General features: G+C 40.2%; 2 protein-coding genes across 9 annotated transcripts in view; one reads left to right on the top strand and one right to left on the bottom strand.

Annotated features, from left to right (window-relative positions):
* Window positions 1-15,032, bottom strand: part of TRAF3IP3 (TRAF3 interacting protein 3) — a 34,639-nt gene extending 19,607 nt beyond the window's left edge. For 2 of the 8 annotated variants that reach the window (XR_004693044.3, XM_035122662.3), the window contains exons 1-6: window positions 14,389-14,545; window positions 6,439-6,514; window positions 4,061-4,463; window positions 1,581-1,716; window positions 977-1,034; window positions 790-814 (exon numbers count right to left, since the gene is read on the bottom strand). Coding sequence is in view for 7 of the 8 variants with exons in the window: in XM_035122662.3 (XP_034978553.2) it covers window positions 790-814; window positions 977-1,034; window positions 1,581-1,716; window positions 4,061-4,463; window positions 6,439-6,514; window positions 14,389-14,404 (714 nt within the window). In the remaining variant the exon portion in view is untranslated. Of the gene's footprint in view, window positions 1-789; window positions 815-976; window positions 1,035-1,580; window positions 1,717-4,060; window positions 4,464-5,299; window positions 5,436-6,387; window positions 6,515-14,388; window positions 14,599-14,782 lie in introns of those variants that run through there. The other 6 variants (XM_088674358.1, XM_088674357.1, XM_088674360.1 and 3 more) reach the window with 6 other exon arrangements.
* LAMB3 (laminin subunit beta 3) overlaps window positions 10,537-15,226 on the top strand; it is a 128,519-nt gene continuing 123,829 nt past the window's right edge. The window contains exons 1-2 of the mRNA XM_035122653.3: window positions 10,537-10,580; window positions 12,646-12,709. The gene's annotated coding sequence lies outside the window, so the exon portion shown is untranslated. The remainder of the gene's footprint in view (window positions 10,581-12,645; window positions 12,710-15,226) is intronic.

Raw genomic sequence — 15,226 nt, 5'->3', positions numbered from 1 at the left:
TCGAAACGAAGCTTGTATTCTTGGCAAGATAACAGATAGACCAAACATTCAGTGTGTTTAGGTTATGGGTACTGGTGGGCATTGCAACGTTAAGGGTACTTGATAAGAAGGATTCAAGCAAAGCCTTCTATGATACAAAGACTATTGGGAAAGGCAGCTGTTTCCAGCCTGGTGTGCTTCAGATGTTTTGGACTACATCTCCCATCAGTCTGGCGGGAATTGCAGCCCAAAACATCTGGAGAGGAGGCTGATTTGGAGAATAATCCACAATTGGCTGCAGCACAGTGATATGACCTGGCTAGGTTTATCCACGATGCAAGACACTGCATGGCTCAGTGGTCCTTAACAATTGCCTACCCTGCAACTGTTTTGAAGTCCCAGACAGGCAGCAGAAAAGGAAACTCTCATTATATGTTTAAAAAGCTCACAAGGAAGTCATCTAGAGGTCATCCAGCTCAACCCCAACCCCATCATAATATAATATAAGCTGTTTTGTTTGAGAAGCTTAGTCAGTATTTTTAAAGGTTTCCCAAATCCCAGTTTCAAATTGGTATGATGCTGCTGAGGTTGTTTTGCAATCCCAGGCAGGCAGCAGAAAAGGAAAGTATTACTATAAGCTAAAGTGGAAACACATGTACAGAGGTGATTGTGTGGTTCGTTTAGGGCAGCTTATCGTCTTTACCACCAAAAATATTTTATCTCTAGGATCTGGTTTGTGCTGCTACACAGAGCACATATCAATCATTAATGTCTTAAGACAACAGGTTTCACATTTCTTGTATTCCATACCTTATCTAAAACTGCTGTTCCACAACTGAAAAAGAAAAAAAAGGAGAGGACTGTGTCAAAAGAGGATGTGCCACTATTGCAAAGAATGATACCGTAGGAAAGAGGTAAATAATCAAAAATGTCTAGTGAATAGTATAGGTAATCATCAAATGTGTCCACCCAAAAGCCAAACAATGTGCTTCCTTACTCTGTCTGTTGGCCTGAGCTTTTCTTTACTGTACTCAACTCATCTGTGGTTTGGGTACCTGCAAAAACACAAAATGAAGAAATAACTCCTTTCAACAATGGAAAGTTAAATATGATTGGACACTTTGGATAAACTTATTCTTATTTTCGGAAGTAGCTAGCGATGTCTGGTACAAACTTTAAGTTTTTAGATTTAAAAGGAAACACACAATTGGGCACATAGCTGCCAAGTTATCCCTTTTTTTAAGGGATTTTCCCTTATGCTGAATAGGCTTCCTCACGAGAAAAGGGAAAACTTGGCAGCTATGATTGGGCAATTTCCCCCCGCCACCTTTTTCGTTTACGTATGCTGTTTATTTAGGAAAGCAACAGCATTTGGGGGGGGGGGGTACTCTCATTCCAGAGTTTTTGAAATGTAAGCGTTTGCATCTTAACGTTAACATTTTAATAATGTTTTATGGGAAGTAAGTCCCACTGTGTTCAGTGAGGCTTATTCCTCAGTAAGTGGACATTTGAAGTCCTGCCCTCATCTGAAAGAATGTCCAACCAGTTCAAACATAATCATGTATAATTTAGAAATGATTTCAAAGTTTGAGGAGTCTTACCTTTGCAGGTTTTGTAAACTTTCACCATGAACATGTTTTCTAGAGAGGAGCTCAAGCTGCCATGTGCAAAAGTGTCAGTGAAGCTATGCTGCACAGATTTGGTATGAAGCTGAGAGGTACAGTTATCCCCAAACTCCTGAAACGAAGTAAGAACATGTCTTTTGTTATGTATTAAGTAACTGCAGTACTCCTTCTGGTCACCGTGGCTGCAGTTCTTACCCTGCCCACTGTGGCTGCAGTTCTCACTCAGGTCCACATCATGCAAATGAAGGATTGAGAGTGCTGTTCGCGGATTGGGTAGCTAGGGGAAGTTTGTTACTGTTGCAAGTTATTGAGTACTACTATATAAGCCAGTAGGCTAAGCCAGTGTTTCTCAACCTTTTTTGGGCCATGGCACACTTGTTCCGTGAAAAAAATCACGAGGCACACCACCATTAAAAAAGTTAAAAAATTTAACTCTGTGCCGCCCTATAGTATAATTACGACTGTAAGAAACACTTGCCAAATATTGCTTTCCGGCGGGTTAGTGATGTGTATTGGCGGCCGCCAGGCTCGTTTGCATTGAGCTCTGGGAAAGAGGAGGAGAAATATTGCTTTCCGGCGGGTTAGTGTTGGTTATTGGCGGCCGCCAGGCACGTGACAATGCAAATCGCCCTTCTCGTCGCCGCACGTCGCGGCACACCAGCCAGCGTCTCGCGGCACACTAGTGTGCCGCGGACCAGTGGTTGAGAAACACTGGGCTAAGCTACTGTTCAGCTGGTTGTTTTGAGAGCTGTGTCTTCATCCTTCTTACCCACTATTTAACGTCTTTCTTCAACATATCGGTCTCAAGCTTGAGTAATGATGTCATGTCTTAGCCACATTGAAATCGGGTTTGGTGGTATTAGGCCAAATTACCTCTAAATCGCCCCAGTATCTACATTGTCTGCCTGTGGAAGAATGTGACTTAAAAAATAAAATAATGAGAGGAAATGAACCATTTAAGACAAAATAGCACTACTTTGCTATTAATGAAAACAAAACACTGTCGTCATCACCAGTAAGTGAAGCTTTCTGACTACAAGAACAAAAACTGACCCTGGGGTAATTTATGAAAGCTATTCAGGGGGTAATTTATTTATTTGAAATATTTGTTTTGATTCTTTCATTTCCAAAATGTGAAAACAAGCAAGAACGGCAGTTACATATTGTAATTACTAATAGAAAGTAGTATGTTTAACATAGATTGCCTCTTAAGTTGTAAGCCCTGTGTGTAAGATCCATTGGCAACTTGGAGATTTACAGTCATCACCATATTATAGTTTGTACTTAAGTCTCTTTCCCATAATCTGAATAAAGGCTCTTTGATTTGTGTACGAGGTAAAATCATAAAAATCAAATATTTTAGCTTTGCCCTTAGCTAAATCAAGTTGGTAAGTCATTTTTTCTGCCATGGCTGTGTGAAACATTTGTAGGCCACCATTTATCCAAAGATTTCTAAGTAGTTTAACAAAAGATAAAACCAGAGGCTGTTGTTTAGTCGTTTAGTCGTGTCCGACTCTTCGTGACCCCATGGACCATAGCACGCCAGGCACTCCTGTCTCCCACTGCCTCCCGCAGTTTGGTCAAACTCATGTTCGTAGCTTCAAGAACACTGTCCAACCATCTTGTCCTCTGTCGTCCCCTTCTCCTAGTGCCCTCAATCTTTCCCAACATCAGGGTCTTTTCCAAGGATTCTTCTCTTCTCATGAGGTGGCCAAAGTATTGGAGCCTCAGCTTCACGATCTGTCCTTCCAGGGAGCACTCAGGGCTGATTTCCTTAAGAATGGATAGGTTTGATCTTCTTGCAGTCCATGGGACTCTCAAGAGTCTCCTCCAGCACCATAATTCAAAAGCATCAATTCTTCAATTGATGCTTTTGAATTATAAATTGATGCTTTTGAATTATAAATGGTAGGCCACCATTTATCCAAAGATTTCTAAGTAGTTTAACAAAAGATAAAACCAGAGGCTATTCATGAGTAATCCCCCAGCCTTGATCAACAGGAAGTTATAAAACATCAGGAGCTGCCTGAGTTAGAACTTTGATACAGCTAACTCAGGTATGTCCACACTGATAGGCCATGGCTCTCCAGCAGGGTTCGAAAGGGAATATTCCCAGTCCTATCTGGAGATGCTGAGGAATGAATCTGGGACTTTCTGCATGCAAAGCCCACACTCTAAGAGATGCAGCTGTTTCTCAAGGAAAATGGGCCACTGAAGTCACTGAGGCCACATTTGTATCATTCACTTAAAGCACTATTATACCACCTTAACAACCATGGCTTCACACAAAGAATCCTGTGAACAATAGTTTGCAATAGATGCTGAGAAAGACCTCCATCATCTCATGGAGCTACGATTCTATGAGTTGTAACAATCAATCTCTCTTCACAGGAAATTCTGGGAATTATAGCCCTATGCGGGGAGAAAGTCCCATTGCCCTCATGTTCGGATATTACCTGGTTAGCAGGCAATGATCTCAGATATGCTGATCTCTCCCCCAAATCTCCAGGTCTGTTCTCAGGAACCAGGGGCATGTCTGTGCCAGGAGTCAAATGCACTTCCTTACTTCCTGGCCCCTCCATTGTTAAATTTCTTCTTCTGAGGATCACTTTTTCTCGGCGTCTTTGAAGTAGCTCCTTGGCCTCTTTGCTCTGCCGTTTATCCGTGAGACGGCATGTGGTCTTGTTCCTCCTTCTGCGCAGGTTTTCTCGCTTTTCCTGCCGGCGTTCATATTTTTCTTCATAACTTTCATGCCTGGGGCCACGCCAGCCATGGGATTTGAAAATCTCTTTTATCATACTTATGGCACAAGACGCGGCAGTGCAGAACACTTTCCAAATACACTTGAGAGTCACCTTCCTGGGGAAACCACGAGAACAGAAATTAGCAGGATGTTAGGTTGTGGGAGATTTCTGTATACAATAAGACATACAATATATCTATGGAATAGGATGCAATTGACTCCAAAATGAAAACGTTTTTTCATAAAATCAAATATGCTGTCATGAGGGTAGGGTAACTAAATTCTGAGCTTCTGGAGGATGAAGCAAACTGTACTGTTCATATCATATTATATATTATGGAAATTTTACTGCTTCACTTGAGCAGGGTTATTTTAAAAGCTCTAGACCTTTCTGTCCGCCTGTTATTCAAGTCTTTTGTGATTTCAATAACATGTGGGAAAATCCTAGAATAATATTTTAGAAGAGGATCATTCATCTAATTAACCTTCCCGCTCACCCTTCCCCCCCCCCAAAAAAAGTTTTATGTTGGAACAAAATATAAATTCCATGATTTTTTAAAACTGCATGTGATTTTTAAAAAATGCTTAGATTTTTTTCAATGAAACTACTGTAAAATTAATCTACTACTAAAATACAAAAGAAATCCAATGTAGTGCCCAATTTTTATCTCCCTGAAGCTTTGTAAAGTTTTTGAACTAGGAAAATCACTGGTTAATGCACACAGATATCTGCAATACTGTAATTGCGATTTTTGAAAGTGGGTTTCTTCCTCCAGGTGCTTTTTACATTTCACCTTCTGCTTAGGCTTAAGGGCTGCAGAGAGTGTGCTTTGCAGATTGCTTGGGAAGTCATCAAAGGAACATCTAAAGATGATAAATTCTGAAGGCAAAGCTCTTTGTGACAATGAGCAGGCATACCACTGTTCCTTTAAAAAAACCCGCCACCACTTACCTCCTGTAGTACCTTTACTTTCTCTGTTCTCCACACTGTCCAAAGGCTGTTGGATTAGGGATACCATGTTCTATTGCTTAATGCTATACAGTTAAATATATTTATGTTCACTTTGAAGAAGGCTTAGAAACTAAAGCCCGAAAACTGCAGCTAAAGGCAGTTTTCTGTGTATATCAGACTTAATCCAAGTTACATAGGCAGGTTGTGCCAGAATTCAGCCAGAAGAATGAATGCCTTTGTTTTGGCATTACCTTGTTATCCTGTGTAAATGAAGAGTGAGTTATTAACCTCCTCCTTCCCTCATTAAAATCTTGATGTCTCATATGTTACAAGTATGTAATTTGTCCTAGGGAGTCAACTATATGAAAGGATTTGGATCTTTGCTTTTCCATCAGAAACAGAAAACGGGGTAATGGGGGTGGGAGAAAAAGAACTCACCAATTTTTTTTTAAAAAAACCCTTATCCATCCTTTAAGCCAGTGGGATAATCCCTGTGCATATTCTAAGAATGGTGGCTGAAATGAGGATCATGTGAGCATGCTAGGCATTCAGGAAAGGTTAGAACAGGATTGGCCTTATGCTACAATTCAGTGGCTAGCAGATCTTTATTTCTGTCTATGCCCTCCCCAGTTTAACAGTTATCTAGCTGCAACAGTATGCTTGACCATGTGGACTAGGAAGCTAGAACTGGTTTAAAATGCAACAGCCAGGATTTTAAGTGGAATGGCTTGCTGGGAGCATAACTTGACAGTTTTGAGAAATGTGCACTGTTAGCCAGTTCACCTCCAAGCCCATTTCAAGGTGCTGCTTTTGATGCTTACAGCCCTTCAAGCTTTAGGTCCCAGGTACTTTAAGGACTATCTAGTCTCATATCTACCTACCTGTCTCAGTTTTGCAATACTAAGACTAGCTTAGTTAGCAACATGGCAGAAAGCAGCAATGTGGGCATGGGAGAAGAAAACCAAGACTAAAAGCGGACCAATGTGTGGCACCCAGGATGAAGAAGGAACCATAATCAGGGAAACAGGAGCAAAGGGCTCAAAAATTTATTGCAGAAGGTTCTGCGGATTCCAAGTATCATTACTCACAGGTTCAGTGTGTGTTTCGTATGATCTGGTCCAATTCTTCCTGCAACCTACCTCTTTCTTGGAGTCTTGATTTCTGGATGTGACCAATGTGGAAGGAGGCTTCCGTGAACTGCGGAGGCTTCACCTACTGGGAATTAAAGACATGGCAATCAAGGTGACTGTTGTTTTATTTTGATCATTGGGACAGTTATATTACTTACAACTCAGCAGCTTGCCAAGGGCAAGGAAGCACTCCCAACAGATGCTCTGTGTTGCATTTTGAAGAAGGCAAGCAGAAACCAGGATGTATGGCTGTGGTTGCATTCTTTGGAACCATCTTCACAGTGATGCTCAATTAATACCAACATTATTATCCTTTTGGCACTGGGGGAAAAATCTTTTATTCTTCCTGACTTTTAGCAGATATATTGGGTCTGGTTTTTATACTGCTTTAAACTGCTGTTCTTGCTGTTTTGGGCTGTATTTTATTTTATAATAATGTTTTAATGTGTTATTGAAGGGTGATACGGAGCGATTGATTGTTCCTCACATTCTTTTGGGAGAAGTTCTGAATAAGGCCAGGACCCAAAGAACTATGAAGCTAGCTTTTGTAAGCCCACGGGTTTACAGAACTTGCTTTTTTCAAGCAGCTGCCGCATGTAAAACTGCTTTTAAAACTGAGGGGTGTTTCAAAAGCAGTTTGTGAGAGATGATAAGGGAGGGGATCATCAGTTCAATTTAAAGTTTAAAGTTGTTTTTTTTAATCCATTATATTAGTATAGTGTAATGGCTCCTTTGTGAACTTAAGTTGCTTTTTGGATTCTGACCTAACATGCCCAGACTTCCAGAAATAATGGCCAGTACTTTCTGGCTACAAGAGATATTCTTCATACAATGGAAAGTAAATACTGTACTCATGCTCTTTGATTTATAAGATATATACATCTTCATAATGTACCACAAAAATCAAATGCATGAACTACTGCTAATGTATTGAAAACAAACGGAAGCACCCCCCCCCCCAATTGCAAATACCAGATGGGGGTGTGATTCCAATTGGAGGGGGGGAACTAAATCCTCCTTCTCCCCATGCCATGGTCCTGCTCCAGCTCAGCCCCACCCCAAGGTATGAGTTAAAAACATAAAACTAGCCAAATCCTGTAACTAACACCACCTGTAGCTTGGCTCTTACAGAGAAAGGCAAAAATGCAATGTTCTCATACAAGCCAGGTACTCAATTATAAATACAAATCAAATGTTTGTATTGAAATTCACATTTCATTTTAAATCAGGTTATTATCCTTACTTTAAAAATAAATAATCACCTTAAAAATAACCACTTTTTAAATTATATATATATATATATATATATAGAGAGAGAGAGAGAGAGAGAGAGAGATAAACAGAATTCCTACCTACAGTCTCACCACACTGCAATAAAATAAGCACTGTTACCCCTTTGATGCACAGCTGGAATATGTGTAAGGGAACGTAATTGGTGTCCATTGCACTCAGCTGCTTAAAAAGTCGCCCCTCTCCCAGCTGATGCCTTTATCTCTGGCTGCAGCATTTTGATCTGGCTACTCTGCAATGTCCTCCATCCAAGTCTGTGCTCTCTGGGCCTCCAGCTTACTAGGCTGTAGGACTCCTAGGCCTGCTCCACCAGGATAGCTTCTCTTTAGGTCAAAACTCCCAGGTGGGAGTCTGTTCCCTTGGTGGATGAAGCGATTCTCACCTCACTCCCAAAGTGGAGGTAAGAGCCCCATGTAAACACACAGTAAAATGAAGATGGGCTGCCCTCCTCTTTGGCTTCAAAATGGGCTGTACCATTCCAAGTTGCTGGTGAATTGCTTCCTGTTAATTTTTTTTTTATTGGGGCTTGCTTTTCTATTTTTTATGAATGCCCTTTTTATATTATTATAAGCAGTTTTGCTTCCGGCCTTAAATAAGTTGCTTGGAGACTTTTGGTGTGTTTTACAAGTGATTGACAATTTATAATAGTGCTGAAAATGATGATAGTGTGGGAATGGGATAAAAAAAAAATTGGTCAGTCCCCACAGTCTGAAATGGTACAGTCCACTCTCCAACTCCATTTTTCAATTTCATTTATATCCTGCCTTTTCATATTTAATGCCCAGGGCTATAATACTATATCTGGGGGCAAATATCTTCCACACTCAGTATAGGGGTGGAGCATGTGCATTTACAATTTGTTTAAAACATTTCTATACAGTTTTAAAAAATATCAGTTTACCGTAGCTAACAAATATTAAAAACAGCAGCAAAAAGAAATCGCCCTAGAAAAAGGATCACCTTTAGGGGTACTCTCATTTTACTACTCATATTGAAATACTGCCCCTCAATGAGGCCAAACTTGAATTCACAAAATGTTTAGGGGTAGCCTATGCGTCCCCCTGCGTCCCCCCCCCCGAAAAAAGCACTGGTGTTAGGTGAGCATTTTTTTAGGGGTTTCCTTCCATCTTGAATTGGCTTTTTGGTTGTGATTATGATTGCTAGCATTCCTAAGTCAGGAGCATCCCAGAACCTGAGATTTCAGGCCCCAACCCTGAGACCTGGAGGCGGCCCCTGATGGTGTCATAAGGGTGGGCCCTGGAGATGCAGATTAATTGGGAGAAGGGAGCAGAGGAGGGCCAACACCTCAGAGCCTCAAGATGTCATTTGCAGACAGGCCCTACCAGGTTGAATATTATTATTATTATTATTATTATTATTATTATTATTATTATTACTCTTGCGCTCCACCTGGAGACTCTTCAGGTCAGACTTGATTGTCTAGCAACACTAGTGACTGCACACATAGCAATTACAAAGCTAATAAAAAAAACTACTTGTGGATATAAGATACCCTAGATAATCTACAACGTTACACAGTATAGCTTTATAGGCAAAAAAGTCCAAATGAGCAGAGCACTTTGCAGGCTTAAGAGCAGCAGCATCTATTCTTAAAGGCAGAATTTTTTTTCTCCTAAGAGAAAGACAACAACTTCAAAAATACTTTATCCACCTTTTTCAAACAACACCATTAGCCCATATATATATATAGACTTGCAGTTTCAGAACATATGAATCATCTGCTTCCCTTAAGATGCAACCAGGAAGTACTGTAGAGACAAAGTGCTGCAGCAATGTGTGGAGGGATAGGTTGTGTCACACGCCATAGCAGCACGACTGGTCAATGACTGTGGGTGAAGTAAGAGCAGTTGCAGAGTGTGACAGAGCACAGGCCTCTCTGCTGCTGCACTTCAAGCATACACTACTGTGCTTCATTTAGCACTTGTTTTAAGAAACTGACAAATTTCCCAGCATTAAGCACTTGGTAAATTGCCCACCTTCATTCCCTCATTGCTTGCCAGTCCAAAGGTCAGCTCAAACGTATTATTAGTAAGTATTACCTGAATTTATTAGAAATTATTTGGTATGTATTCCACATTTGTTCATTTTTTATTTATTATCTATTATGCAGGTTGGCCACTGTTGTTTTTGTTTTCATACATTGTATGTAATGTATTTAATTTTATTATTAGCTGACGAAGATTCACAGTTGACTTAATCCGGAAACACTGTTCTGCTTGTTGCTGTTCATTATTGAATTCTACACGTTGGAGCACCACCACTACAATATTGTTGGACATTATCTATTGAAGGGAATTATGCCTGCGTCGTGGTGTTTGTTATGTATTAGTGTATATAGTTTTCCCTCAGGTCCTCAGGTCCTTGACAGTTGTTTTAGGAGGGAACTTTAGGAGGGAACTTTGAATTATCTTTGATACATTGCTTGAGCCAGCCTCTATAAAAGCAGGCCAGCTCGGCAATGCAGTTCAGTTCTGTTCCAGCTTCCAAATAAAGAGCTGCTTTGGCGAGATTGCTGTGTTGTCTGCTATGCTTACCCACAATTTAACAGTGTTCCCTGACAGGAATTCATTACATTGACTATTTCTTGTTTATGGACTTATACATACATTATATAATGATGTTTATGATTTGTAAATTTTGGATTATATTCTAACTACTAGTAAAAACACATTTACCATACTTATTAGCCACGTGTTGTGGCTGTATTTGAGCAGATTATTCTATATTGCAACACAGGTTTTATCTTAGTCTAAAGGTCAGTGCATATTGTATGCTAGGCACAACTGTATACCCATTGAAGATCCAGGGCCAAACTACACTGTGAGAATGGCTTTCCTGAGGTATGGATATTCTCTTTAAAACAAAATAACCCTGTCTCTTCTCCTCTAATAGAACTGGAGAAATAATGCTGGGGAAGTTGTTTTTTTTTGTAAACCTTCCCTCCCACTGTTTCCCAACCTCAGCTGCTCCCTCCACAAGCTGCTGTTTTCTCTACTGAGGAAAAAATAGAGGCACCCACAGTGCACGCTGGAATGTGTACTTTGCTTAACTAATATTATTCAAAACAAGCTTCACACTCTGGATTTAGAAGAGACATGATTGCTGCCCACCAAAGAAGACAGCTGCCACACATTTCGCATACTGGATCCAATATCCCAGACCCTCCAAGTGTCCCTATTTTCCAGGGACGTCCCTGATTTAGAGAAGCCATCCTGGTTTCTGATTTGATCCTGGAATGTCCCACTTTTCCATAGGACGTTCCTATTTTCATTGGTGAAATGTTGGGGGGTATGGAATTATCTGACCCCCGAGCCTTCTGAAAGCAATCTTGTACAGTATAGGGAAGGTGTTTTTTTGTTTTTTGTTTACTGTTTTTTTTATTATGTTTTTATATATGTTGGAAGCTGCCCAGAGTGGCTGGGAGAACCCAGTAAGATGTATGGCATATAAATAGTAAAATAATCATTATGAAATGGGACATCCCTATTTTCATTGGAGAATTGTTGGAGGGTATGTTATTCAGGCCCCTTCTGGCAGGAGCCAGTGAAGTGAGGGAAATTCTATGATGAATGTATGTGTGATTATGCATGTGTGATCTCAAAAAGCAAAGGCGCTCCTCCCCATTATGTATCTCCTGTTTTGATGTGCAATGCAATCTCTGTTTAAAAATAAGTATATGGTTGACTTCATTTTCAGTCTTTCTCTTGTAAAAGTATTTCCTTCTTAGATGGCAATAGTCTCTTAAAAACAATTGAAAGAGTTAACGCAAAGGGTGGATAATTTATACATGACTTGAAACATTCATCTAGCCAACCACAGAAATGCAGGTTCACAGGATGACTTTCAAATGAATCATCTTTCTCAAAGTATGAGAGATGTACAACAGTTTTTTTACGTTTAGTGCGTAGGGAGATAGATATGCTTTTTTAATGTCCCTTTTGAATGGAATAACTTCAGAAACATGGGAGATAGTTAGGCCCTGAGTGGGTTGTAGGTACCAAGCACATATTTTGTGGTTGGATAGCTCACCAGTCTAAACCCATCTTTAGTCCTTTAGTACCTGACTGTTATCTCACATTTCATGACAACCTGAAATTATCAGGATCAGTATTGCTGGAATGATCTAAAAGGAAGACTGTAGTGCAGAAGAAGTGCCCTCCAGATATTATTGCACTCCAACTCCCATCATGCCCTTCCAGCATGACCAGTGTTCACAGATTATGGGAGTTGTAGTACAGCAGTATCTGGAGGGCATTACACTGGCTAGACTTGCTGAGGTCTATGCTGTTCATGCACAGAACCCTACTGGCTACCTTGCTGTAGCGCAAAGCTTTCTAAATTTTTCATGTTGGCAACACACTTTTCAGACATGCATAATTTTGTGACTTGGTAATTCAGTTTTACTAGCAAACCGGAAGTTAAACTGACCCCTTTCCAGCCCCAGGAGAAGTGCGGGGAGCGTTCGTGCAACACACCTACACACTGCAGCCGACACACTAATGTGTCGTGATACACAGTTTGGAAAGCTCTACTGTAGTGTAAACTCTATCCAATATATATTATCAGTCCCTATTTCCCAGATTAACACTGCAGGAAATCTGCCTGTGGTGCAGTTAGAAACTGGAGGCAGATTACACCTAGCAAAATTCATCGTGCTTGGAACTCCAATCTGCATAGTGTCTGTACCAAAACTTTTGCTGCTTATTGCTAGTCCAATGAGATAACATGAATAATAGCAAGATTAGTGGAAAAAGATTGTATCAAGGAGCCACAATAAGCAGTATGTTTTGCCTTTTTAATTTTTATTCAGTAGGATTCCTTTTACTTGTATTCTTCATAGCCTTTTTTTGTCAAAAACCATTCAGGAATTTGTTCTTCATTTTCAACTCTTTCTCCCACTCACAGCCTGAGCACCTATCTTCTTCCCATATTGGACAATGTCATTGGCCTACTGGATAGCCTTATAAAGGTAAATGGATTAATACCACTACTGCTACTACTAATAATAATTTATACCCCATCCATCTGGTTGGGTTTACCCAACCACCCTGGGCGGCTCCCAACAGAATATTAAAAACACGATGTATACAGACAGGGTTAAGTGGAAAGTCAAGGCATATGTTTGCGATAAAACTTCCTTCATAGGATTTATATCCTAAAAGGCAGGATAGAAATAATTATAGGATATAATAAAGTATTAATTTAAATAATAGAAAGCTGCAAAAGCTGAACAAGTATCTGTCCTTGCTGCCCAGCTTGTTATCCACAACACTGTTGTTATGACATGAGGCAGCCAATTAGTGGGGACCGCAATACGTGTTCCATAAGTTAATTAATTGCCACCACATTTGATGTTTACAAATGATTAGATAAAATGGTAGAAATAAGCAATTCATGTTTCGTTTCTATGTCACTAAAATTAAATTATTCATTTTTCTACACACACACACAAAATATATTCATATGTGCATTTGCCACATGGTTGTTAGGCAGGCTGTCCTCTTTCTACAAAATTCTGTCTGAATTGAATTCCATTTACTTTCTTGTACAGTATTGCAACACTGTACTAAAGCTCCTGCTTGAGGGCATAAATTGGTTTGTTTTACAATTTCCTTGCTTTTTTCTTGCATTCAGATTGTCTTTGCAACCCCCCTTTTTTCCATCTGATTTTTCTGTGTTTCTTTATGAGCCAAATACCAGGGCTGGACCAAGACATTTTGCTGTTTGAGGCAAAGTACAGGATGTCCTTCCCTGAGCATTCCAAGCCTAGAATCTTGGCAGCTAAATCTTTATTCAGCTTTGATGATGGGACAGTGTCCTGCACAGCATGTGAGGCAGTAAGACGGTTTAGAGAGACAAAAGCATGCCATATAGCATACACAGCTCTGTCCTCCAACAGAGGGGAATGGCCAGGCTTGTCTTAGGAGGAACAACTAAAGGCTACTGCTGCTGTCCCCTGGTATCTCCTACATGAGGCAGGTGCATCTCATTTCCTACTGGTGCAGAATTCTCAGGTGAGATGTCCTAATGAGGAATTGCTACTGAATGAGATATGTAGCATTATTATTATTATTATTATTATTATTATTATTATTATTATTATTAAACATTATCATCATTAAATTTGTATAAAACCCTATACCCATAGGTCTAGTTATTTAGCTGACACATTATTTCATCTTCATTCTCTTTCACTGGTTCCATGCCTTTTCCCTCCTCTATTTTCTGCCATGTCCAGTTTAGATTGAGAGGCAGCATGAAAAGCTGCTATTTCTGCTTGCTTGAAGAAATAATAAAAGCTGTGTGCCGTGTTTAATTGTCATAAAGGGGGGGGGAAGGGAGAGAAAAGCATGGCAAGCACCACCTCACTCCCTCTTAATGCCCACCACCGTTGCAGTCATAGTTTGTTTGGTTTTTCCTGCGAGTTCCTTTTAAAAAGTGGAAGGTTCACACATATCATGTAATTTTACACTAAAAATAACCAGTTCTTTATTTTCAAAATCAATCCATTTCAAAGTCTAAAACTAGATAATATTTTAAACAAGGATTATGAAGCCCATTCAGCCTGGCATATGAATTACTTCTGTACCCCAAAAAACTTATGCAACATGTCCCCGTCCCCCCACAGAGAGCTTAGCAACTACCTACCTTCTCCAGATGCCATTACTTTATTTTGTAGCTGCTTGAAAAAAACCTTAGATTCAAACCAGACTATGAAGGCGAGAAGTACTCTCTTTATTTAACCCACAAAACTGAGCACACTGCTGAGGCCTTTTAATCACATTATTGGTTTCCTTCTTCCAGTCTTGGCCGAAGTATTTGCCTCGGATGAACACAGATGCCCTTTATCTTTCCCTCGCAGGCATGGTCACATACACACCAGTTTAATCAGGGAAAATAATGCCTGCTCATGTTATGGCTGCACGTTGTCAATTGTGTTGTCAGAGGCTCAAAGCAAAATGTTCCTTTTTGTAGATTGCGTTTGCTTTCTATAATCCACAAACAAAAATGGAAGGTCATTACGAACAAGGGAAGTCCTTACCTTTGCTTTTCCATGGTGGGCCTGAGTGAACTCCACAAGATCCAAGATGCCTGGCTCTTCACTTGCCGAGGCACAAACGAGAAGATGCCCGTTTAGTTATCAAGTACTAACATGCTGCAACTGTCATTTTCATTCGGATGGCTTCACTTTGCTGCTCTGTTAAAAAAACCAAAAAACAAAACAGGAAATATAAGCCACAACACTTTACCCTAGTTCCTCTCTTTCTCTGTCTCTCGTTCCGTCTTTCTCTGATATGACAAGGGAGGAGACAGGAAGCCCAGAACTCTGCAAGCAGGTTCATGGTATAATAGTTTGACCTCATTGTGGTTGGGCAGTCAATGTATTTCTTTCACTATCGTTGGGACTGCAGCAACAGTTCTTTGCTGAATTTCTGTTATCAGTTTTGGCGCCTTGAGCCTGTACTTCGTTCCAAGGTACTGTGGT

The sequence above is a fragment of the Zootoca vivipara genome, chromosome 7, assembly GCF_965207765.1.
Source record: "Zootoca vivipara chromosome 7, rZooViv2.hap1.1, whole genome shotgun sequence".
Classification (NCBI taxonomy): Eukaryota; Metazoa; Chordata; class Lepidosauria; order Squamata; family Lacertidae; genus Zootoca; species Zootoca vivipara.
The sequence above is the reverse complement of the archived record's forward strand: the minus strand, read 5'-3'. Positions and strand labels throughout refer to the sequence as shown.